The 27,021-nt window shown below is 45.5% G+C and overlaps 1 protein-coding gene and 1 pseudogene across 2 annotated transcripts in view; both read right to left on the minus strand.

Moving 5' to 3' along the window:
• The window catches only part of SCARB2 (scavenger receptor class B member 2), a 76,857-nt gene extending 71,707 nt beyond the window's left edge, over positions 1-5,150 (minus strand). Inside the window, exon 1 of one of the 2 annotated variants that reach the window (XM_026509933.4) lies at positions 4,913-5,150. In XM_026509933.4, coding sequence (XP_026365718.1) covers positions 4,913-5,029 — 117 coding nt within the window. In that variant the 5' untranslated portion in view covers positions 5,030-5,150. The remainder of the gene's footprint in view (positions 1-4,912) is intronic. The other variant, XM_044388165.3, reaches the window with a different exon arrangement.
• A 14,537-nt stretch (positions 5,151-19,687) lies between these two features.
• LOC113263083 (uncharacterized protein C3orf14-like) lies at positions 19,688-21,285 on the minus strand (annotated as a pseudogene).
• Between the last annotated feature and the right edge of the window lie 5,736 nt (positions 21,286-27,021).

Raw genomic sequence — 27,021 nt, forward strand, 5'->3', positions numbered from 1 at the left:
GATTTGGAAAGGAGAAACCAAGAGATAGAGCCTGCCCATGGGAGGCTCAGCAGCTGAAGCATCACATAGGGTTGGGGCTGGGGAATCCCCCCGATAAGTAAACAGCCTAGGAGCAATGAGTCAACAGAGGAAACTATTTGGTAGGGAAAAATAGAGGAAGGAGTGGGAGATACAGAGTGCGCCCGGGTCCTGCTGACTTCCCAGTTTCTACTGTACTCTCAGGAGGCCTCGCTGCCCTGTGTTCTCACCCTTAGACTCCCATGAGCTTCCTCTTCCAGCTTTGCAAAAAAAAAAAAAAAAAAAAATCCAATCATTCTGGAGCCAGCTTGCGTGGGCTTTAGCTCCTTGCTCCTCTTTATTGCTAAGAAGTGGAGGACAGTGTGGTATGTGAGGATAGAACTTATTGTCCACAGCAGGGATCTTTAAAAAGAGAAGTGGGTGCTAGTAATTCTGCCAGGACAACAGGTGTAAATAAATCAAGACTGTTGCAGGCAACAGGCTCTGTGGTCATCCTTGGGATGGGAAAAGTGATTTAGGAGGACCCAGCTCGCATGCCTAACCCTACCCCTACCTCTCCATCTGGCCTTTGATAAGTCAATGACCTACATTTCCAGGGGCACATTAATGTAAAGGCAATTTGGTACCCACCGCCATCGATTTTAAAACTGATATGGGCTCCGTTTTCTTGACTATAAAATAACAGATTCAGTGATGCTTCAGGTTTTTTCTTATTCTAAGGTTCTAAGTCTTCACAACCCTGAAAAGAGGCAATTCAGAGGCAGATATGCAAGAAGGAGTCTTTTAAGATTACATATAGTTGATCATCGTTACATAAACATGCATGAAGATGTTTAATTCGACTTTAAAAAAGAAGACCCCCACATATTCACCATTAATGTTATTTGGTTAAATTATCAATGATTATATTTTATTTCTTGAGGCCTCAGCACAAGCGCTCCAAAGTTATATGGCTCCTAAAAGAGGCTCGCTGTTCTTGCTTGCCCGGAGTCTCAGGTCCCAGCCAAGGATAAAGTATATTTGTCCCGTTCATCTCATCTCTGACACCTAATGCTATCATCCTTCCTTGGCCTGTGGTAGGAAGCAAAACATGTGAACAGTCTCTTTCCTTCTCACTGGTTCCCTTGCCAGCCCTTTCCTTTGTAGCCAGCCGGGACTCTGGCTGGCTCTGCACTCCCATTTCTGGGAGATGTTCAAATTGTCAGTGAGTCTAAGGGCAAATTGAATATTCTGAGCTGCAGAGTTGCTCTTGACCGAAACTCACACGCCTGTGTCACAGTGTCAGAAGTTTGGAACGAGAAGGAGACCGATCTACTACATAAACTTCGCTCCCAGAGGACAGAACGAGCTACAAACAGTAACCGCTGTTACTACGCGGGCATTTTGCAAGGTGCTGTGCCAGAAGCCTTACATCAATCCTTTCTTTGCACTCGAGCGACAACCCTAAGGCAGGTATTCGTATCACTCCCGTTTTCAAACTGAGAAACCTGAGCTTTTGAGGAGGTCAATATTGGCTACTTGGCTTGCTCAACTTAATCCAAATATTTGTTAGTGACAGAAAAAAAGAATTTTAACCAAGTTCTGCTGAGTCCTAGAACACCATTCTTTCAACTCAAAGGATCCAACGTGAGGCATACAGGCATTTATCGTGTACCTACCACGGACCAGGCACTGTGCTAGATGCCAGGACAATTCGTGGGTTTACCAAGTGAGACCGAACAAAATTCTGCCCTTCCAGGCTCTGGGGAGGAAACAGAGGTGGAATGGTTTCTGCACAGCTCTGTCTTCAGGGAAGTCAAAATGCTTCAGGGGTGCCTGGGTGGCTCAGTTAGTTGAGCCTCTGACTCTTGATTTCGGCTCAGGTCATGATCTCGGGTCCTGAAATCGAGCCTGGTGTCTGGTGTCAGGCTCCATGCTCGGAAGGGAGTCTGCTTCTCCCTCTTCCTCTGCTCCTCCTCCCTCCCCTTGCTCTCTCTCTCTCTTTCAAATACATACATACAAAAATAAAATCTTTAAAAAACAAAAAAGCCCAAAAAGAACACCTGACAGAGAAGGCCCAGTTAATGCTCAGAAGAGCCCCCAAGAAGTGGGTGTGAGCAAACAAAGAGGGAGACATTACTGTGCCTGTTTTGCAATTGAGAAAATTGAAGCAGAACCAATTGTAGGGCTTGCCCAATACAAGGCGGTAACCGGTGAGGCCAAGAATGGAACCAAACTGTCTTGGTTCCTTCCACCCCATTCACTGGCCAAAAATTTAAATCTCCCTTTACTCTTAAAACCTCCCTGCAAATTATTCTAATAGAAATTATGTTACTTTGCTTCTCACAATTAGCCAAACCTCCTCATTGGCATGTCACCCCTTTCCTCTCTTCTCTTTTTGATATAGACAAGCCAGGGCCTGGATAATCTTCAAATGAAAAAAAACTAAGGACTGGGAGTATCAGAATGGATTTCACTACAACTATATAAAGGTCAAGTTATGAAGGAATTGTCCTAGAATGATACCTCTGGACACAATGGCGGCAGCCATGACTGATCAGCTATCCCCTGCCTGATACTGTGCTGGGTGCTTTACACAGATTAGCTCACTCGGTCTCCCAATGGCACACACAGAGGCAGGGCTGTTGGATACAGAATTAGATACAGGGTGTTGGAAGGGCCTGTGCAAGTGAGGGCTCGAAGAGTAAGTTTTGGGTGCTTCACAGTAACTGCACCACTGTGCCTGAGATGGCTAACATCCTCACTTTCCCAAGTAATGAAATAGTTAAGTAACTTGCCCAGAATCAAAAAGCTTGCAAATGGTAAGGTCAGGATTTGAACACAGGGTGTCTGACTTCAAATCTCAACTCTTTTGTCTGTACTCATGTGGCTTCTAACAAAAATAAAACTTCTTTACAAAGCACTAACTATATCCCATGAAAATTACTCATTTTCCCTAATAATTCTTATACCCTCTCTATTCTTCTGAGTTGTTATGATTCCCATTTGCAGACGGGGAAGCCCAGAATCAAGGAAGGTTAAGCACTTGGCCCAAGGTCACCCAGCTAGTACATGGTGGAGCCAGGATTCACGTGGAGGAGTGTGGACTACAGAGTCCTTACGCTGTCCCACTATCCCCTGCTACCACACTACAGGTGACCCAGGAGAGGAGAACGCTAAGGATGGGAGTGCATGACCTCTGGCTGACTTACACTACTCCTGTCCACGGAAACTAGCCCTGTCATTTAATTTCATATGCCACACTGTTCAGTGTTCCATAATGGGGTGGGGCAATTTGGAAACTCCACTTCTCCTGTACTATAATTTATTAGTTTGATCAGAATCCATTCCTCACAGAGAAAACTGCATTAAAAAGCCAATCATCAAATATCAATGCAAACCCAAGGCCCAGGCAAGCTGCCTTAGAGCCACCTCCCTACCTGCCCATGAAATGGAGACCCACAGAGCATCCGAGGGCTGCTAATATCTGAGGCACCGGGGAGACCATTCACCTCATGGGGCTCTCCTGAAACAGCCTTTTAAAGCCACACAAGAAGATTCACATACTGACTATAATTGGATTGCCTAACCCCGGTCAACCAAGCAAGAGTTTACATCCTTAAACAATCTTGCCATGGATTTTCAGGCAGCCAGGAATAGAGAAGATTATATCCGTTTTTTTTTTTTTTTTTCCTTGAACATGGGTGCTCAGGGAACACAGTGGCCTTTGAGAAGTTCAGACAGTAAGCTTCATCTTCCCACAATAATGTGAACTTTAAAATTAAATTATGCTTTACCATGACTTTTTCTTTTATTTGCCTTTAACTGCCAGATTTCCAGTAATTGATGGCTTATGGCAACCTCTATTAAAGGAATGTCTGTAGCCACCTGAATGAGACAGCTTGACTAACTGGGAGTTCAGGGATCAAACTGGCTTTTTAATCCAGGCAACAGCAAATGCAAACCAGTGGGAGAAATGAAGCATGGGGCTATGGGTGCTAACAAGAAAGGCTGCTCCAATGATTCATTTATTATTATTTTTTTTTTTAGAGAAAAAGTGATCCCAGTAACTCTCTCTTGTTCCTCTTTCCACACAGACTGATGGATGTGGGTGAAAGGCAGAAGGAATGAGCACTGGGTAAGTCAAATGACTCAGAAGTCTTCCGAAGTGACCAGCTCTCCAGGCTGCTCAACTAGGCTAAGAGGCAGGTTCAGATTCTTTCAAGAATCTACATGCACCCTTGCCTGAAGCTTATGGTTATTTAAGAAGAGCACGAACCCGTGGTGAGACAAAGCAACCCAGACTGTTGGTACGAGATACCACATGTTTAGTCGGAGGGAAACCAGCGCAGACTTTGACGTACTGAAATGTCACCCCGCGCAGAGGCCTGCCTCCCTACCAACGGCCCTGCCCAGCCCTGCCCAACCCGGGCAGGCAAGAGCACAATAGACCGCACAGCCCTTCGCATCCCCTGCCCCACACCACTTCAAAGGCCACAGCAAGCAGCCAACAAACCTGCCTGGGCTGCGGTGTTTTTCTTTTAGGTTTGTTTTTTCATGAAGAAGGAGGGAAATATGTTCGGGCCGAACAGAGATTGGGGTGTAGGGAGGGCGTGGAGGGGAGGCAAACGATAGAATGTAAGTGAAAGCCTTTCTAAAAAGTCAAGATCCGCAGTTTTATCTTACTCCTCTCCATCCTCCTTCAACCCTTACCTAGCAACCCCGAGAAGCCAAGTAAGAAAGGAGGGCTGTAGTCCGAGGGTCTGCCAGGGTGCAGAGGTTCCCTGCACGAGGTTCAGCAGTCGCGGGGGGGTGGGCTGGAAGAGTCCCCCGCCCAATACGGGAGCGCGCACACAAGCCCGCCCGCGCGCGCGCGCACACACACACACACACACACACAGCCCGCCCGCTTCACCTTCTCGATCGTCTGGTCCACGGCCTTCTGGAAGACCCGGGCCACCAGCAGCGTGACGCTGGTCACCAGCAGGAGCAGGGACAGCGTCCCGACCGTGTAGAAGCAGCACCTGCCCATTCTGCGCGCCGCTCCCGGGCCGGGCCCCGCCGGCCGGCGACTGCACAGGAAGGAGGGAGGGGCCGCCGCCGCTGCAGCAGCCTGAGCACCCGGGACCCTGCGGCGCCCGCGGCCGCGGCGCTGCGCGCGGCTCCCGGCTCCGCGGCGGGGCTCCCGGCTCCGGTGCACCTGGCTGGCCGCCCGGGAGTGGGACGAGGCGCTTCGGTTTCGGTTTCCCTCGCTCGGGCAGTCGGGCGCCCGCCCCGCACCGTCGGGAGGGAGAGCGGGTGCGCGCAGGGCGGTGACGCTCGCCGGCCAGGCTCGCCGCAGCCCCGGGAGGGGACGGCCAGCAAGCAGCTGCGCGGGGAAGCGGGCGGGGCGGAGGCTGAGCCCGCAGTCATGTGCCCCGCGGCGGCTGCAGCGATTCGGCCCGCGCGAGCCTTGCGCGTCCCGGGCGGTTCCCGGGCGCCTGCGGCTCCCCGACCGCGGCCGGGCCCAGCTGCGCCCCCGCCTCCTCGACGCAGGCCCCGGTCCCCCCGGAAAATCGCCTGCGCTCCCCGGCCCATTCACTCACTCGCTCCGCAGATGTGAACTGCGGGCCTACCGAGTGACAGGCAGTGGGGATTCGGGGTGGATACCACCTTGCCCCCGCTCTAGACAAGCTCACCGCTTAGCAGGGACACTGTTACAGCAATTACTGCACAATGTTACAAGTGCTTTTATGAGGTGCATGCTGAGATCTGTGCCCACAAGCGTGTTCTGTCCGGGTGACCTAGGACCCCACAATTGAACTGGATCTTGGAGGATGTGTAAGAGTTTCTCATATGAGGGGTGTGTACAAGGGAGGGGGAGGCATTTCAAGGAGCGGAAAAAAGTGTGCTAAGACTTTGGGGGTGAAAGTAAGATCGAAAGAGGAAAGGGGGAAGTTCCTTTTGCTTCTAGGCTCAGGTGTTGAGGTTCGTTGGGGTCAGGCTCTGAAAGGCTCTGTGTGTCCCATAGAAGAGTTGGGACTTTATCCCTCAGCAGTGAGACTCAGTAAGAAGCGTCAAGCTGGTGACCTTGACATTGTTCCTATTTGCTTTGCTCACCATTATGTCCCAGGCAAACAGGCTAAAGCCTGCACACAGCAGGGACTCAGTGTTAGTTGAATGAATGTCAACCATATGCCAAGCTTTGGTTAAGTGCTTACACACACCCCTTTATTTAATACAGCAACCTTGTGACTTGGTGGCTATTTGTCCCATTCCCCCCAAAGTAGTGCCAGACAGGAATACTCTGCAAGAGGCTGATGAGGGAACACACACAGGAAGCTGGACCCGGGATGCAGGTGTGAGCTACGTAGAGAAGCAAGGAAGGATGGTTGGGTGGAAGGCTGGGGAGCACAGGCATCTTATAATACAGTGCAGCTCTAAGAAAGTTCAGCAAGGCTGTGGGGGGCCTTCAAGCCACACTGGCCTGTCCCAGGAGTCCAGCATCTCCCAGGAATAGACCTCTTGTACTTAGTCATGGGCTGCTCCAGCAAAATGGCCTCTGCACCAAGCTGGAGATGAATATGAGAGGATAGATTGCGGATCTCAGTCTCTGGGGCAGATCCATTGGTCAGTTATGCTCTGCACTGGAAGATCTGAGAAGTACATTTTCTTGGTCATTATAATGGTGTTATTCCTGTTTGACACGAGGAAACCATGGCTCTGAAAGGGAGGTAACCTAACAAGCTCAACCAGTTGCTGAATGGTGGATCCTGCCTAGACAGGAATGCAGGCTGGTGTCCTCCAAAGCCCCTGCTTTTTCCACCCGTGCATTGCTGCCTCCCAGCTGCCATCAGTGAGAATCTGCAGACAAGGAGTTCAGGGCAGAGACTTTGTTAAGGACCCAGTGAGATGCATTAAAAATGGTGGCAGATTCTTTGACACTCCTTCTATTGAGAGGATATATACCTTTTACCTTTGAATTTGAGCTGGATTTAGTGATTTGTTAAACCAATAGCATATGGTAGAAATCACATATCCTGGAACTTCTGAAGTCAGATCATAAATGCCTTGCAATTTCTTTCTGTCTGGGCATCTGGAAATTGTTGCTCTTGGAGCCCTGAGCCACCTTTAGGTCTGGCTAGCCTGAGACCTCTATGCTGGAGAAGAACACAGGAGAGACCATAGGGAGATGGCCTAAGCCTGCAGGAAGAGAGATGCACTGCCAGCCCCTTGCTGTCCCCAGCCATTTGAGCCATGGGCCCCAGACATATGAAGCAGAGTAGGTCCTTGTTTCGCCTGAAACGCAAAATAAAGGACTGTTGTTGTTTTGATCCACTAGGGTTTAGCCTGGTGTGTTACTCAGTTTGGGGCAGGACTGAACCTGGGACATTGACAGTGACAGTGGTGCCCACTCCCAACTCTACCCAGCAGCAGCTCCAGGGGGGTGGGAGGGGAGAGGTCTGGAATGATTCAACTCTTCCAAGCCTCATGGCCACAGTGCCTGGGTGGCCCCCAGTCTTCATGCACCCACAATCAGCAGCCTTTCCCTACCCCTACTCCTGCCATGGTAATGCTCTGTTCTGCCCCCATCTCTGCTTCAGATTCTGGCTATCTATCTTGGCTCTCCCCGTGCCCCACTTTGCTTAAGCGACCATGCTAGCCCACTAACCCTTGCTCATCCCCTTCCTAGGCAATGGTTGGGGTCCTCTGCAATCTGTGTGTGTCCTCTCCCTCATTAAATAGAAAAAAGATTTGGTAACCTTCCTTCCTTCCTGTTTGGCTCCCAGCAGTTCATGCTCAAATGGAACCCTTCCTCCCCCATACCCCAGACTAGATTTTCTGTTTGCTAGCTCTATTCTTGAGAGCAAACTCCACAGCTAACACCCACTCCAGCCCTGGGCCACCAATCCCAGGGCAGTCTTCCTTCTCATTGTTTATTGACGTCTCCTTTTGCCTCCTGTCTGGGCCATTAGAGGAGTAACAGACTATGCAGATGGAGAGATGGGCCCAGATTTGAGAAACACATCTCGGTGTGGGGAGGGCTCCTGAGCAAGGGTTTCTGACCCCATTGCCCTCAGTTTACCTTCCCTTTGAGGCTCTCTCACTCAGGCAACACCACTCCATTGTTTCTTGCTATGTCAGGCGGTTGGTAAGCTGCTTCCCCTTTAAAACTCTGGTCCAAACTGCACAAAAACCTCTTTCTTGGTTCCTCTTAGCACAGCTGACCAGACTAGCATTTAAAAAATGCACTAAACACTAACAAAAGGACCCAATTACAGAAAATATAAACAGCTTAAAAAAAAAAAAAGCACCCATGTTCCCCAAATAGCAGTCTGTAATCCCACAGTAATTTCTGTTATATCATAAAGAGTTGACACAGCTTTTTAGCACCTGGCCTGGCCGGCTTTCGGTTCAGTTCTCTCTCTTCCTCCACCCCATGGCCGCTACAGATAGGGACTATGCCCCAAGCCCCCACATTCTCCTGCAAGCTTCCCAAAGCCCCTTGGAATATCCTTATTTCTGATCTATAGGGCATGTCACTGCCACTGCTAATTGGCATTCTTAAGTCTTTTTTCGTGCTCTAGAATCATTTCACTCTACAGGTGAGACTCAACTCTACATACAGGAGTCGTGGCTACATGGCAGGTACACAGACTAGTAACCCCTGACCATCACTCTCTTGAGGGTCAGCCGGTGTGGGAGGAGATTGCTGCCACTACCGGTTAGATGGTGAGGCTGACGCCCTGGCAGGGAGACAATCAGGAATTTTCCCAGGGACCTCTCTATACCTAAAGTCAGAAGAACAGGAACTTGAGAACAAGTGCCCTTATGAATGAATGACTGTTGGCACCTGCTGCGAAACTCACAGTTGTTCGGGACACAGAAAGAGAAACGCTTCCTTCACAAACTCTAAGAAAGGCTCCAGGACAACAGACTATGAGACAGGAGAAGCAGGAAGGGCTCTTAGGGCCCCACCTGAAATCCAGAATATTGTTCTCTTCAACAGAGGTTAATTGAATAATCATTATGTGCTACTATGTTAAAAGTATTGTATAAACATTTTTTTTTTAAAGATTTTATTTATTTACTTAGGAGAGAGAGCACAAGCAGGGAGAGGGGAAGAGGGAAAGGGATAAGCTGACTCCTCGTTGAGCAGGGAGCTTGACTTGGGACTCGATCCCAGGGCCCTGGGATCATGACCCAAACTGAAGACTCTTATCCGACTGAGCCACTCAGCACCTGAGTGTAAACATTTAAAGTACACCACAATTTTTAGAGGTCGGGTAGACAATCTCCAAACCTGACTGCCAACAACTCTTTCTCTAGGCACCTGCTGCTCCTGGAATCCATTGTGGAATTTATTCTCCACCCCTTAAATCCAGTCTGGCCTCGTGACCTGCTTCGACCAACAGAATGTGATGGAACTGACGCTAGTGTGCCAATTCCCGGTCTAGTCCTTAAAAGGCCTGCCAGCCTCTCCCTTTACCTTCTTGCAATCCATCTCCTGTGGTAGAAGCTCGGGTTAGACCCCTGGCTGGTGAGAGGCCACGTGGAGAAAGACTCTGGAGAATGAGTGGCCATCAGGGATATCATAGCCCATCTGAACTCCCAGAGGAATACAGCCATATGCTACATGGAACGGAGTGACGAGCTGTCCCCACAGAGCCCTACCCTGCTGCAGCATTGTGAGCCCATGAGTGGCTGTGTGTATGGGGTAGTTTGCTAGGCCATGATAGACAACTGAAACACCGTTTTTTGTTATTTATTAATTATTTTAATGTGTCGGTAGCCTAAAAAAGAATGGAAGTGGCCCTGGGCCTTCCTCACTTTGTCACAGGCCTGGCTCCAAAAGCTTTCTAAAGTTTTTGGTTTTCTTACTCTAATTTGAAGGCGATCTATAAAGTGTACCATCATGCCCTAGTGATTTGGTATTTGTTATGTCTAAATGTTTGTGGAGAGTATCTTAGACCCTGAACAATGCAGGATTCATAAGAAAAAATTTCCATCTCCATCCTTCTGATCTTCCCGGTCACCCCAAACTTCTAATAGAATAATAGAATTCCTTTCTGAGACAAGTGACGGCCCCCTGGACTAGACCGTCGTTATGGTTTCTCTATCGTACTCCGAGCATGCTGGAGCAGAAGCAATCTGTGAGGCTGTCCGTGGCCCTGTCTGCTCCCTCTTCCAACCAGGGAGCCCTGTGTCTTCCCCATTACCATCTCTGCACCCCAAGCTAGAGGACTCTTTTCTAGCTTGTTTGGCTTTGGCTTTGGTTTTATTCTGCTTGGGGCTGCACAGAAGTAAGAGCGTCCCCTGCCCTTCAAATCTGTGTTTCTTTTCTGGTTCTTCTAAGGGTGCGGAGTGTTTGAAACATGACAACTGGGAAGCCAGTTTGCTTTGTTCTCTTCCGTCCCCTGAAGCCACAAGCAAAGTCTCTTCTGACAGAATGTGTGTGTGGTGGTGGTGGGGAGCGTGGGGAGGCAGAGGAGGCAGGGCAGAGGGAGAGGGAGAAATCCTCAAGCTGACTCCTCGATGAGCGCAGATCCCAGCTTGGAGCTCGATCCCAGGACCCTGAGATCATGACCTGAGCAGAAACCAAGAGCCAGATGCCCAACCCACTGAGCCACCCAGGTGCCCCTTCAACTCAGTGTGGCATATGATGAAATATCAGGGCTGTCTGATTCCTGCACATGATGAAATCAGGGCTAAATAAGCAACGTAAGAGTTTACAGTTATTATTTTATGATTTATTCCATGGGTAGAAGTTGTTGTAGATGAGGGGCGCCTGGGTGGCTCAGTTGTTAAGCGTCTGCCTTTGGCTCAGGGCGTGATCCTGGCGTTCTGGGATCGAGCCCCACATCAGGCTCCTCCGCTGGGAGCCTGCTTCTTCCTCTCCCACTCCCCCCGCTTGTGTTTCCTCTCTCGCTGGCTGTCTCTCTCTCTGTCAAATAAATAAATAAAATCTTAAAAAAGAAGAAGAAGAAGAAGAAGAAGAAGAAGAAGAAGAAGAAGAAGGGAAGTTGTTGTAGATGAAAAATTCAAGTTTACTCAATATCTATCTCTGGGGGGTGGGGGGACTGGGGGGAAGAATGGGGAGTGAAGAGGGTTCTGCCTGAGGGTCAAGGCAGTCCTTGGCAGCCTTGAGCGATAGAAAGGAAGCGTCTGGCTAACTGGAGACAGGGCTGTGGAAAGGGCTGGGTGTGGGGGTTAAGGTGCTAGATTCTGGAAAGGGTAAAAATAAGACCTGTCCCTCACCTCTTACCTAGAGCCTCATTCCTTGTACCTCTTTGAAATTACCACCCAGAAGCCTCCTGTGTGAATACGATGTCAAAAATGATGGTTATTCAGTTAACTTTACAACTACTGGTTTAGAAACATTTCCAGTTCCTTGATAAATAACCAACACTCTCTCTTTTTAGCCTCAACAAAGAATGTTTTAGAATATTCGTGACTAGTGAGTGCTTCAACTGCACTGCAGCCTACCTTGAGAAGCACTGCTTCCTTGCAGTTCTAATTAGGCCAGAGGAGACAAGGATACCAAGCATGCTTTTTTAAAAAGTTAAACATAGCCTTACCATATGTTCCAGAAATTCCACTCCTAATTTATACCCAAAAGGACTGAAAACAGGTACTCAAATAAATATTTGCACATAAATATTCATAGCAACACTATTCACAATAGCCAAAGGGGGAAACAACCTAAATGTCTTAGTCGAGGAACGGAGAAACAAAGCGTGTTATGTAAAAGCAGTGGAATATTATCCAGCCGCAGAAAGGATGAAGTACTGATGCATGCTACCTCACGGGTGAATCTCGAAAACAGTATGCTGAGTGAAAGAAGAGAGACACGAAAGGTCACATATTGTATGGTTCCACTTATGTGAAATATCCAGAAGAAGTAAATCCACAGAGATAGAAAAAAGATTGGTAGCTGTCAGGGACAGGCGTAGGAGACAATAAGGAGTGACTGCTTGGTGGGCGGAGGGATGATGGAGTTTTGGAACTAGATAAAGATGGTCGTTGTACAGCAATATAATTACACCGATGTCACTGAATTGTGCACTTTAAAATGGTTAGTTTTATGTTATGTGAATTGCACTGCAGTAAAAAATACAAATCACATTGGAATTTTATAAGAAGATGGCAGACTATAAGAAAGAGATGTAGAGATATCAAATGGTCCCAAGGGTTGTTTTCTTTTCCCCCTTTTTCTTTCTCATATACCATTTGATTTGAGTGATAAGCACTCCTAGAATAAGGTCTTTTGAAAATTCAGTGATGGTAAACAATTCTAGAAAGTTCTAGTACCTTTTTTCCCCAGGGAGAAGATAAAAGGGATAACCAGTTATAAGTACATTCTCTGTTAATATAAGGAGTAGAACTATCCAAGAATGTATGTTCACCTGGGATCAGCAGAGACCCCAGAAACTCCCTCATTTTCTCAGCAGAGACCGTGCCCATGGGATGGGCAACTTCCTCTCAGCTTTCTTCACCTCCTTATGGGAGACTGCATACCCCACAGGCCCAAAGGTCCCCAGGTACAGGGCAGCTGGCATTCCTAATCAACCCCTATAAAGAAACAAAACCCTGGAGAGCCTGGCTGGCTCAGTCGGTAGAGCATGCAACCCTTGATCCTGGGGCTGTGAGTTCGAGCCCCAGGCTGGGTGTGGGGATTACTTAAAAATACAATCTTTAAAAGAGAGAGAGAAATCTCTAAATCCAGAATGCCTGGCACCATGCAGTGTGTTACTCCTTACAAACAGGCCACTGCCTCCCCCTTGTTCTACAGAAAGGGAGATTTACTCTGGTGCGGAGGGGACTGGGTGGGGGTAGAGGAAGAAGGGGTGGTGGGGAAAAGCTTCCCCCTCTAGAACAGAATCTGTACACTGTCCACCAGCCTTGACCCTGGTGTTGTGAGTTCTCTTTTTCACCAATAAAACCTATTCTTTAACTTATGCTGGGTGATATTATGGAATTAGTTCCAAACTCTTTAACACTACGTGACAACCCTGTGGGAACTAATATCTATGTGTGAGAACTAAAAAAGAAATCGCACATTCAAGAATGAGGGTCCAGGGGTGCCTGGGTGGCTCAGCGGTTAAGCATCCGACTCTCGATTTTGGCTCAGGTCATATCTCAGGATTGTGGGATCAAGCCCTGCATCGAGCCCCACTTCATGCTCCCCTGGGTTGGAGCCTGCTTAAGGTTCTCTCTCTCCCTCTGTCTCTCTTTCTAATAAAGAAAATAAAAATAAATAAAAAATAAGAATGAAGGTCCCTCCCTCTCTCCCTCTTTCTAATAAAAAAAATAAAAATAAATAAAAAATAAGAATGAGGGTCCTTGGGAGCTGGGTGGCTCAGTCGGTTGAGCATCTGCCTTTGGCTCAGGTCATGATCCCTGGGTCCTGGGATCAAGTCCCGCACTGGAGTCCCTGCTCGGTGGGGAGTCTACTTCTCCCTCTGCCTGCCGGTCTCCCTGCTTGTGTTCTCTCTCCTTCTCTTTCTGACAAATAAATAAATAAAATATTAAAAAAAAAAAAGAATAAGGGTCCTTGTCTAGTATCAAAACAAAACAAAACAAAAAAACAAAAATAAAAAAACCCCCCAAAAACCCAAAACAAAAACCCAGAAAAACAAGTGTTGGCGAGGATGTGGAGAAAAGGGAACCCTTGTGCACTGTTGGTAGGAATGTAAATTGGTGCAGCCACTGTGGAAAACAGTATGGAGGCTCCTCAAAAAATTAAAAATAGAACTATCATATGGTTCAGGATTCCCATTTCTAGGTATATATTCAAAAGAATTGAAATTAGGATCTTGAAGAAATACATGCACTCCCATGTTCGTTGCAGCATTATACACAATAGCCAAGACATGGAAGCAATCTAAATATCCATCAATGCCTAAATGCATACAGAAAGGTGTTATATTCACACAATGAGTATTATATTATTTGGCTTTAAGAAAGAAAAAAATCCTGACATTTGAGATAACATGGATGGACCTAGAGGGTATTACTGTAAATGAAATACACTAGTCACAGAAGGACAAATACTACATGGTACCACTTATAGAAGGAATCTAAAATTGTCAAGCTCATAGAAGCAAAGAGTGGAATAGTGGTTGCTGGGAGCTGTGGAGAGGGGGCCCCAGGGGAGGTATGAGTCAAAGGCTACAAAGTTTCACTTAGCAAGCTGAGTAAGTGCTAGAGATGAAGTGTATAGCATGGTGCTTATGGGTAACAATACTGTATTGCATACTTACAATTTTGCTACAAGGGTAGCTCTTATGTTAAGCATTCTTACCACACACACAGATACTAATAATGAAGAGGGTGTGAGGAAACTTTTGGAGAATATGGATATGTTTATGGCACGTGGTGTCATAACATAGATCATGGTGCTTGTGGGTATATACTTCTCTCCGAACTCCTCAAGTTGTATATATTACATATGTACAGCTTTTTACTGTCAATCATACCTCAATAAAGTGGTTTTTTATTTTATTTTTTATTTTATTTTATTTCTTTTAAAGATTTTATTTGAGAGAGAGAGCGAGCGAGCGAGCGAGAGTGGACATGAGCCGGGGGAGGGGCAGACTCCCCACTGAACCTGGAGCCTGATACAGGGTTCAATCTAGGACCCTGAAATCAAGACCTGAGCCTTAACTGACTAAGCCACCCAGGTGCCACTAAAGCGGTTTTTAAAAAAGTGAGGGTTCCACCCAAATATAATGCCAGAATTCTACATAGAAATTCCAGAGGCTGAGCAGGCCCAATACTTCGCCTGAAATAAAATCTTAATATTTGGGGGTACAAAATATCACTTTTTAAATGGAGTCTTCTGGGGCTCAGTCATTAAGTGTTTGCCTTCGGCTCAGGGCATGATCCCAGGGTCCTGGGATCGAGCCCCACACCGGGCTCCCTGCTCAGTGGGGAGCCTGCTTCTCCCTCTCCCTCTGCCACCCCCCCTGCTAGTGCATGCTCTCTCTCTCTCTTGCTCTCTCTCAAATAAATAAATAAAATATTTTTTAAAAAATTGAGTTTCCTGTCCTTCCGAACAGCATCCCCTTCGCAACCCTCCAGGGATCGTCTCTCTAATCATAGTTTTTCCCTTCCCCCTGCCCTCAACCCCAGTTTTGTCTTGTTGGGGCCTCTCAGGTCCTATGTAATCACCAGATTCTCTAGGGGGTCTACAGCATAAACCTGTCCTTTTCTTGCTAATGTTGGAAACCTCTCAAATTCTCCATTATTTGGGGTCCTGGCTGGCTCAGTTGGAAGAGTACATGACTTTTTATCTCAGGGTTGTGAGTTCGAGCCCCATGTTGGGTGTAGAGTTTACTTAAAAATAAAATCTTAAAAAAAAAAATCTCCACTTATTCTGTCTTATCAGAAGTTAAACATTATCTGCTATATACCAGGCTCTGTTTTAAGGGCATTTACAGATATCAATAATTTTTCGAAGGGCTGGACAGGGGAAGCAACCCCATTTGTTCATGGATATTCCCATCACAGAGGACTCACAAGCCTCAGCTGAGCGGTTGGTTTGGGTGTTGTCAGGAGGAATTCTAAGGCGAAGCTCGGGGGAGAGGCAGCCGGGAGGCTCCAGGTGAAGGCTGATGCAGGGAAATGGACCCTCTAGGTGTTTGGTAGGATCAGACTTAGACATGTGGATGCCTCGGACTAACAATAATTTTGCACCCCTTCAAAACCATGATTTTACAGATCTGTTTAACATCAAATGTAAAGCTTTGTGGGGATTGGTGGTAGAGGTCAGCCTCTTTCCAAGTCCCCCTCTGGGACCATATCTGCACACATATTCGGTATTTTAAAAATCCTACAGCTGTTAATGAAACCAACCTACTTGGAATCAATTTATTTTAACTCCAGCCTGGTCTTTGAGGGTCTCGTCCCGAACTTACAAGCGGCTTATCCAAGTGTTCTGCTAACACATGTACAGTGCTTTGCCTGAAAAGGGGTTTCAGTAAACAAAACTCTTTCCATCTTGGGATGACTGGCCCTGCCCCCCGTGGTGTATAACTCATCATGGGGGAATGCCATTAACCATGAAATCTTCTGCCAACCACGGAAACCTCTCCACAAAGAAGAAGAGAAAGAAAACAGTTTTGTTAATTGAATAACTATTAAGCCAGAATAAAATGTGCATCACAGACAATCAGCTAAAGAGATGGCAAAGGCAGAAAAAAAAATCTCACCCTTTTATTTACTTACCCAGGCGGATAAAACCTACTCTGTACATGTCCTCAAGACGAACAGTAACTATCCTCAAGTAAGAGGACCTGGCAGCACCGTTTGTCCCACACAGTACATCCTAAATTCACTTGGCAATTGAATGGCTATCTGTGTTAGCAGTTGCCTTCGCCCAGAGGAAAAATACGACTTCCTGTATCTTTAGGACAGGTAGTGGTTTTACCGTTTCGGAGCCAGGCACCTGCTCCTACCATCCCACAGAAGCTGGGAGAGAGGAATGCTATCTTTCTTGATGATTCCATATCAAAGAGATGGTGCCCAGGCCCTTAAGAAAGACACTCTTGGATTGTAAAGATGGCAAAAGCCTTATTTCGCTTTGAAAAAGACGTACATACGTCTCAAAGGGACAGAGAAGAATTTGCAATTACAAGTTGTCTAAAGTAAACTCTCTGAGAAAAGTAGGGGGGAGGGGAGGGGGAGTCTCTTTCCATTGCTGCTCTAGGGAAAATTCTTTTTTTTCTCCATTTGTATTTACCCTTCCCCCTACCTGTGAGTCTGCACCTACCCTTCCCTGAGGCTAATTTGACTCAACAGCCTTAGAGGCAGGAGTGGAATCCAAGGGAGGGAACAGCAGGTGAGCTTGGGAGAAAGCAGTTGGCTGCAGACAGGTGAGCCAGGCAGCCCGGATGGAGCGAGCCTGCAGAACCCCAGACCCGTGAGGCTTGCTTGCCCCAGGTGTCTGCACAAGCCCTCCATCTCAGCCGACTTCTATCAATAATTGCCTTGTAAGAAGCAGGCACCAGCTTCTGACAAAAATAACTCATTGGTAATTTAAGTAAGATTTTAAAGCAATATGACCATCATGACTTTAAAAATGCTGGGTGAAGGTAAAGCCCTTGTAAGAAATGACACGTGTCCTATAAGTGGGCCATAATTTCTGTAATAAAGGAGAGATGACAACAGAAACCTAGATAATTCTTGTTGATGACTAACTACTCCAATTAATGACCTTACCAATATTTGTTCCCTTCCTCCAGACAGTTCTCAAATCTATTTTAATGAAGGTTTATTAAAATTGCCCCAAAGAACATTATAAAAGTGATATGTCTTGTTTGCCATGTATGGTAATATTAGAAGGAAAAAGAAAAATTTTCTCTGTATCTTGAGAAAAAGAAGGAAAGTCTTGGGTACCGACAGTATCAGACATGGCGAACTTCTGAGAATGAGATGGAACGCCTTACTGTATGTCCTGAAGTTTTCCCTCCTGGAAAATAAAAGCAAGCGTCATGCAGAAGAAGATGGAGAACTTTTTATTTTGTTAAATGTGTACCTTACTCCTGACACTGGATAAAAACAGAGAAACTGAGGCACAGAGAGATTCAACCATGAGATTATTCTGGAGTGCTTGGAAGAGTTCCCAGAACACAGTAGGTTCTTAATATTTGTTGAAAGCTAAATGTCAAAACTTTGACTAAGGTGGGAGGAATTTAGGGGTGCTAGTTAGGAAGGAGGAAGCTTTTCTGTCATGATCACCTCTGTACTTAATATCATTGGTCTAGGGCACTTTCTATACAGCTGTCCCATCCAATGTGCTTTCAGTAAGCAATCCTGTACAGAGAGCTCTCGGGTAGAGTACGACTGGATTTGAGCTCTAAGACTGCGACTCCGTGAGAGCCAGCCATGGGTTTTACTTGTTTCTATACCCTAGAAAGTAGTACAGTGGTACATAGCAGATGCTCCTAAATGCTGATGGGGGGTTTTGCTAAAGCTTGCTATTGAGAACTTTCACATTTGATGACATTTTGAGAAGTGGAGAAAAGGTGGCAGATAGTGGCAAGGGGGAGTTTGGGGGTAGTGATTGATTTGGGGAAAGAAGTTCTATTTTCAGGGGTGCCTGGGTGGCGCAGTCGTTAAGTGTCTGCCTTCAGCTCAGGGCGTGATCCCAAAGTCCTGGGATCAAGCCCCACATCGGGCTCCTCTGCTATGAGGCTGCTTCCTCCTCTCCCACTCCCCCTGTTTGCGTTCCCTCTCTCGTTGGCTGTCTCTGTCAAATAAATAAATAAAATCTTAAAAAAAAAAAAAAAGTAGTTCTATTTTCAGAACCTCGAATCAGCTTTAATAGTCTTAGTTTTCAGGGCGCCTGGGTGGCTTAGTCAGTTAAGCATCTGCCTTTGGCTCAGGTCATGATCTTGGGGTCCTGGAATCAAGCACCGCATCAGCCTCTCTGATCAGTGGCAAGTCTGCTTCTCCCTCTGTGATCTCTTGCTTTTGCTCTCTCTCAAATAAATAAATAAACTCTTAAAAAAAAAAAGTCTTAGTTTTCTGTGAACTGACTGTACCTCATATCTTCTCAGGGATCTTTCTTCTCTCCCTGTGGTCAAAATTTCTGAAATGCTTTTGAGAGGATGGATAAAATGTATGTGGGCCACTCCACCAAAAGAGACATTACTGACCACAGTTTAGGAACCTCTGAATAGGATGTTATTTTCTCGGGTATTGGCAACCTTGTCTGTAGGTGGGTACGTTCCTGGTCTGAAAATGCACTGGACAAATAAAGAGATGATTTTATTCCAGCTATTGTGAGGGGGAAAATGCACCCTTGTGAAGGAGGAATGAATGTCTCAAAGAAAAAAAAGGTCTGGGGTTTTGTCGAGGCAGGTAAAGCAGAGTCCTGAGGGGAGCTGGTGAAGACAGGTCTTCTCCCTGCCGGGCAGGGGGTCCTCTGAGGCTAGCTGGACATAGGAAGGTCAGGAGGTATCTCAGCTCCCTTCTGAGAGCAGAGCGCTCAGATGAAGTCCAACATTGTCAGTGGACTCTGAAGCCTGTTCCTGTTTGAATCCTGCTTCCCTTACTCAGGAGCTGTGTGACCTTAGGCCAATTATTTAACCTCTGTGTGTCTCAGTTTCTTCATCTATAGAATGGAAATAATAAATGGGACTTACCTCATGGAGATGCTTTAAGGATGAAATGAGATAGATGAAGTATATCAAGTGCCTGCCCCTGGACGTGCTCCGTAAATGTTATTGCCATTCTCAAGTATTCTGTGGGCAACAGAAATTAGGTTTCCAAGGGGGCACAAAACTTGCTAGCACGCTCATATCAGACTTTACAAAAGGCGAGAAGCCTCACTCAGATAAGCCAAGTCGTTTTTCTGCCTCCCTACAAAGCTGACACGCAGAAATGCTTAATATGCACAAAATGAAATAACTTAGAATCTTTCTTTTAAAACGCTAAATTATAAATTCAATTAGATAGTAGTTACGATCTTTATGTGTACTATATGTAAGTAGGTTTCATTTATATGCAACGGACCACTGGGATTTGTTTAAATGAAGAGTTTTAAACAATGCCCCATCATTATTTCATTTTGGGGGAATGCTAGTCTTTCTTTAAAATTGTCTCGTGGCTGATTTAAATAGTAAAATTAAGATCAGTTTCACTTTATTTTTTAATTTTTTAAAAAAGATTTTATTTATTTATTTGACGGAGAGAGAGAGGGAACACAAGCAGGGGGAGTGGGAGAGGAAGAAGCAGGCTTCCAGCAGAGGAGCCTGATGTGGGGCTCGATCCCAGAACGCCGGGATCACGCCCTGAGCCGAAGGCAGATGCTTAATGACTGAGCCACCCAGGCGCCCCAAGATCAGTTTCACTTTAGGGAAATAGTGAAATAGTTTTTCTTTTTCCTATTTATTTATTTATTTTTAGCAACGTTTTTAATAAACAGCCACCTTTCAATATTAGCTCTTAACACTTCCATGGGTTTGGCAGAAAGCAAATTCATGACCTTGAAGTAGTAGTAGGTCTCAAGGTGATAACCTGAGACTTGTCAGAAGATTCTCCTGTCTTCACTGTCACTGAGGAGGTAATGGGACAACATGAACAGGTTCGATTCCTGAAGTTCCTGAAATGACCTGCATATTGTTTAATATTCAGCTGTACCAAACACGTTTTTGTTTTTGTTTTAAGGAGTGTGTGAGGAAGTTATCACTGTGCCCCATTTTGAATGGTATTTTCTGCTTTCTTTTCAACACGGAGAAGATATGGTGTTCTTCCTAAAACTGTTCCCATTTGGGAGAATATTCTTCTGATGCCCCGTGCAGAGTCTCCAGAGAAACCGCCCCTGGCAGCGGAACTAGGTGAATGTGGTTCTGTAGAGACTCCGCCCTGCTTCTCTCTCCTTTGAAAGACTGGGGTTCCTTATAAAAGCAGCTCGGGCTGCTTGCATCTGGGATGCCTTTTCCTTGTTGTCATCTACAGACTGACTCTCCATTTGTTGAAGGAGTATCAATCTTTGTGAGACTATTTCCTCATGTCTTCTAGAAAGGTGAATTTCTTGAGCAAACAAGGAAGTCACCTTTATTCAAAACTGCCTTACAAGCCTTCTTGACTGAAGAGCCTGTACCAGTTCAGATAAAGATCAAGGCAAGTGCTGCTCTGAAGGCTCAGAGCCTGAAGGCCAGTCTCCTGGTTGGGTGCGAAGGCCAAAGGTGACGGTCCCCGCCCTACTCGGACCTCTTCTGTAAAGGTGCTGCTCCTGTCAGGGAAACAGTTTTTAAAATAATTTCAAACTATTTGTTCTTGACGATCTTCATGAGGGCATCAGGAGAAGGGAAGCCTCTGTCATATGCCAGGGAGAGTGGCAGGGCCCCTCGTATTTTCCTTCCTTTACACTAATCCTGTGAGGTAGGGATTACATCCCCATTTTACATTTGAAAAAAAACTGAGCGAATCTCCGAGGGATTAAATAACTTGCCCAAGATCATGAAGCTAGGAACTAGACAGAACAGATAAGGATTCCCAGTTAAGGGCTCAAGAGAGATTGTCAACCAACTGAGAGAAAAGCAATTGGTTGTCATTTCCATATTACTACCTCGTTACCATGTCCCACTGTTGACAAACTGGCCTGGGATCTCCAGAAGCACAGATCACTAAAATGCAATGAGTAGTTCTATTTAGATTCTCCGTTTCAGAAATCCTCAGAATGATAGCCCTAATACTTACTGGGAGCTTAACTACATGCTGTGCCCTGTTCTAAGCACTCTTCACGTGATAACTCACGGTCATCTTCACAAAACCCAATGACGTAAGTGCTATTACCATTCTCGTTTTTACAGATGAGGACACTGAGGCATAGAGAGGCTAGATCACTTTCCCGAGTTTGTACAGCTAGTAAAAGGTAGAGCCAGGATTCAAATCCAGGCAGCCTGACACCAACATTCATGCTCTTAACACTCTTTAAGCTCACACACCAAAACAAAATGGGCTTGAATGTTGTACATAGATGAAGTGGTTTGGAGAGATTAAAGAACATTTTAATTAATTGTCCCAAACCAACAGAAACCTATCAGGCTGGCTATTCAGGTTTCAGTCAGAATAGTTATCGGGAATTTTAAAGGATAATTAATGAAGACAAACAGACATTAAAGGATTTGCGCCAGTATAGGCACAATTATCTAGGTTCCTTCGTTTCTGTAGTAATTAAGATGTCTTATGGCCTTGACCAAGTCTGGAACTTTTTCATATATTTATTTCAGGTGATGAGATGAACAAAGGTGATGTGACAAACACAGGTTAGAAACTGCCATGGCCCCGTAGGGTCCACATTTAAGTAAAAGTTGGCTTGACTTGGTATAAATAACAGCAAAGGTAAGTACGACTCAGAGTTAATTCTAGATGTCTGCCTGTCCCAGTCCTGTTCCATACATTGTCAGTATCATAGAAAGTAAAATCCAGCCATTCTAAGGACACACCCAGGAGTTTGGGCCCATGGATGAGTTTGGTTTGTGTCCTCCAAGTCCACAGAGACTGAACATAAATTCAACCAAAATTTGGAGAGCTCCTTGTAAGGTACCATTCTAGGAGCTAGGTAGTATGGTAAATGACTTTTTCCCTCCAATGGCTCAAATTCCATGGTAAAGTCAACCACCTCAAATATTTTTGGTGAATAAAAAATGAATTGTAAATCGTAATAACAAATACCATTGAGAGCATGAGAGGTCTTCTTTTACCCCTGCCACTGAACTTGCATTGAACACTGGGCCAGTCTGAGCCAGATCCCCAAGGAATGCCCTGCACTCCTTAACCTGGGGCTGTGTTACTGTCTGGACCTGAACCAGTCACAGGTGGAATGAGATTACAGTAGTTTATACTAGTCAGAGTCCATCATTAGACTTGAGTGCAGTCATTCTCCCAAAATGAGTGACTGCTGGGGCGCCTGGGTGGCACAGTGGTTAAGCATCTGCCTTCGGCTCAGGGCGTGATCCTGGCGTTATGGGATCGAGCCCCACATCAGGCTCCTCCGCTGGGAGCCTGCTTCTTCCTCTCCCACTCCCCCTGCTTGTGTTCCCTCTCTCACTGGCTGTCTCTCTCTGTCGAATAAATAAATTAAAAAATCTTAAAAAAAAAAATGAGTGACTGCTGCACAACGGGGAAGGGCTGGGAGAATCACTGAAGAAGTATCTGTAATGTCCACTAAAAATGCTAAATGCTTGGTGCTTACTTTATAGAAGGAAGACTGCAGGGAGCTTTCTTGCAGGTGAAGGGGGAAGCAAAGATTCCACCTCTGGAAGACGTGGGATTGGAGCTGGGACTTGAAAGACAGGGGTGGAGACCCACTACTAAGAAATTTTTAGGCAAAGTGTACAACATGAACAACATAAAGAAAGAAAGAGTGTGGGAGGGAAGAATAGAAAGTAGAATAATATAATTGGAGAGGAGAAGGAGTGAGAAAGAAGGGAAATAGGTGAGCAGGCCAGCGTTGCAGGGTTTGAATGCTGGCCTGACGAGTCAGAATGTATTCTGTGTCTAACGGGGAGCTGTGGAAGGTTTCAAGGAAGGTTATGGCATTATTAGGTCTATGCTTGCCAAGGCTCTAAAGATTCTTCTGCATCAGGGTTGAGGCTGAATGCCTCCAAGTCACCTTGGGTTAGGCTAGTGTTTCCTGGCCTGGCTCAGCCTTTGGGGTCTAGGGACAGAGTCTCCTTTACCTGCACTGTCTCATCAGATTTTGATCTAGCTCAGGGACCCTGTTTCTACCATTGTACATATAGGAGTCTGGTCTTTCCGAGACAGTTGGGCACTGCTCTGTGAATGGGCTGGAGGATCCTGCCAGGGCCCTGGGGGAATTCGGCTCCTCATCCCACACTTACCTTCAGGACCTCCACATGCAGAAGGCAGGGTTCCTAGCTCAGCTCTGATCACCAAGAATTCAGCAGGTAAAGGCAACTCTGAGGCCAACATGGAGCCGACTCCAAAGAGGGGATGCGATGAATTTATTGCACCTGTTCATGGCCAGATTCCCAAGGAAGTCTAGGAAGGATGTGATGGGAAGGAGAAAGGAGAGTGCTTACCCATCGCAGGTTCAAAGACATAACACTGTAATATAATATATTACAAAATTATAAAATAAAATTATAACTTTGTCTCCAGGTATACTCCAGTGGTAATAAGAACACATTAAATATTTACCCAGCCAAATGCAATTTGTTCAGTAGGACAAAAATTCTGTGAAATTCTTTATGGAGGCTACACTCTTCATCTCAGTTCTCAGGACAGGTCCATCCTCCGAACAGCTCCAGGACTACCAACCCTCTGCTCACAGTAGAAGGGAAAGAGGGCAACATCTTATTCCTTGAAGTAAACAGAATAAGAATAACTGAGATGGAGGCACATACTTATAAAAGTATGAAATTTCAAACTTGTGTTAGTAACATGTATTTTCTATCCTTATAACCGAGCAACAAATGCCATCGACCTACGGATAAACCCAGGGAATATTTCTGAGCCAATATTCCTTGAGTGCTTCCTTTGTGCTAGGCACTTGGCAAATACTTAATTTTTGTCTTGTCCAATGTGGTAGCCACCAGCCCCACGGGGCTAATGAGCACTTGAAATGTGGCTAGTCCAAACTGAGATGTGCGTACATTTCAAACGCTTAGTATGAAAAAAACAATGTAACATATCTCAGTAATATTTTTATGCTGATTATATGCTAAGATAATAATATTTTAGATTTATCAGGTCAGTAAGATATTATTAAAATTAATCTTAGCTGTTTCTTTTTACTTTTTAAAATATGACTACTAGGGGGCACTTGGGTGGCTCAGTTGGTGAAGCATCTGCCTTTGGCTCTGATCATGATCTCAGGGCCCTGGGGTCTCAGGCCCCCCACTACCACCACCTCGTGCGCTCTCCCACTCTCTCTTTCTCTCTCTCTCAAATAAACAAATAAAATCTTAAGGTATCTTTCTAGTATGACTACTAGAAAATTTTAAATTACGTATATGGCTCACATTGGTGGCTTGCGTTATATTTCTATCGGAAAGCACAGTTTTAGATTATTTCTATGCTGCACCTGTACGACCACCATATAATGTAGAATATTATTAGGTCTGTTTTCCTGAAGAAGAAACGGAGGTATAGAGGCTGCAAAGGACTTGCCCAGCATTATTAAGTGGCAGGGCTGTGATTCAAACCCAGGTTGGTCACCCTGGTTAGCCACTATATTATATTGACTCTTTAGCTTGGTTTATGAGTCAACTTTTTTCTGGGTGACTCACTGTAGAGCTCTGGATTATGATGGGATTTCCCCACTAATTGGTTGCATGAGTTTGAGTGATTGCTTTAATCTCCTCACGTCGTTAGACATGAGCTTCATAAGTCTGATGAGTCGCTAATGCATCACTGTTTTATTGGAATTGCTTCTTTGGCTTCACAAACTGTGAAAACAAAAATTCAGTTCAACCTAACAAACATTTTTTTAGCATCATTGTGTACAAATGTGGAAAAGCCCAAATAAACATCTTCAAATATGTTAATTGCTGAGAGGGAGTTAATTATGTTTGGAGCAGCACCAGAATTAATGAGCAAAACACACTTTAAAGTCTCCATGTGCAAAGAAAAGAGCAATGCTTACTTGAAGCTTAATGAAAAACAGATACAATATGGTTTTTAACTGATATTGATTATATTGGGGGCTCTTCATATGGTCATTTTTCAAATATTTCTACAACCTTTTACACAAAGAATCTTCTAGAACTTGAATGCTTTTGAACCAAAAAAGGCATACCAACTCTACAAATACAAGCAAGGGAAAATAAAACCTAATGTCATGGTTAAATATTTCTTTTCTATTATTGTCATATTTTAACTACAATGGACGAGAATTCAGGTCTTCCCTAACACACTCCAAATGCTCCTTGTTTCCCATGTTTTAGTGCATATTGTGATTATCATCTGAGCCCCACTTGAGAGAGCAGCCCAGCCTTTGAGGCTGTAGTTGACCCTAAAAAGCTATGAAGCAGGATTTTTTGGTACATTTCTATTCAGTTGTGAGACTCCAAATCATAACCTCATGCTGCAAATGACAAGAAACTCAGGAGACCTAGAATCCTCTTCAGGCTGGGCTCACATAACGTTGCTGTGGAATTTCAACAGCACCCTTGTGTTATCCAGGACTCATCACTAGCCCTGGCTCCTTGCTTCGCCATTTGTCCCGTGCGTTTGCTCTTTCGCTGCAAACTAACTTGGCTCTGGAGTAGCTATTGCTTCAACCTTTCACAATCCACAACGTGTTCTTTGAAATTATGTCTCAGTGCCACCTTGTAACTATGTCTCTGGCAACACTTTTTTTTTTTTCAACTTCAGGTATAACATATTGGTTAATCTTACTCTTTAATTCATGACACTCCATTCTCAACTGGGTGTGCAAGGCCCGCTCTTATTCATTCATTCATACATTCCTTTTCTTCTCCCTTCTGCACCTCTATTCCTCTGCCTTCTCCATAAGCAACCATTCCTAAGTGTTTGAAGTATATCCTTCTCTCCGTAGGAGTTCTTGGAAAATGTATATTTTTGTTTTGTATGCATGCATTTTGAATTTATAGAAATCATATTATAGTAAAAAATCTCACCGTTTCTTTCTTCATCCAGCACTACACTTTCAAAAGTGTAACCATGTTGCTGAGTATATGTCTAGACTGTTGCTTCTAACTGATGCCTAGTTATTCATCCATTCTAACCATCTGCATCACAGAAATGGACACACGCATTGCCCCCAACTCACCGATACTACTAACAGTGCTGTGACAAATATCCTCATACATATCTTCCCTTATGGGTGAGAGTTCCTCTGGATTCCTGTACCCTGCAGGGGAAATGCTGGGTCATAAGTAACATAGGTATCAGGGTCCAACCAGGAAAACAGCAGCCACGCTAAGTGTATTAAAACTGAGGGATTTAAATGCAAGAACAGGTTTCAGAGGTGATGGAAGAGCTGAGAGCCAAACAGAGGATATGAGGTATCAAGACACTGGCAGCAGGAAAGCCCCTACCACATCCAAACCGCAGGAATTACTTATAACTGGAGCGTGAGTCTGATGGGAGTTGGAATCATATTGGGGCTGCTTGGTGGGAGCTGAAAGTGAAGGAAGAAATAGATATACACCCTGGGAGACAGAGGGAGAGAGAAAATACCCTGACACCCCTCCCCCGCCCAAGCAGGTCTCCTTTCAGTGCCTTCTGCTAGCTGAACCCACCCCCAAATGCAGCCTGTAGGTGCCAGGGCAGAGCAGGGATGGGGGGGGTGGTGCAAATCAGAGGGCAGACAGTTGTACACACAGTTTACTTGATTTGACCAAGTCCTTGCTCTCCGTGGTAACTGCACTGGCTCCACTCCTACCAGCAGTGAATCTCCACACCTCCACTCTTCACGGCCCACCATTCACCAGAAAGCGGAGGCCGAGATCTCTTCTGTCTTCCTTTGAACGCATCTAGCCTCCTGCAGATGCCTCAGGCATCTCATTAAATTGCCCAGCCTACTGGGTCTCAGGGACCCAT

Source organism: Ursus arctos, unplaced genomic scaffold, assembly GCF_023065955.2.
Source record: "Ursus arctos isolate Adak ecotype North America unplaced genomic scaffold, UrsArc2.0 scaffold_9, whole genome shotgun sequence".
NCBI lineage: Eukaryota > Metazoa > Chordata > Mammalia > Carnivora > Ursidae > Ursus > Ursus arctos.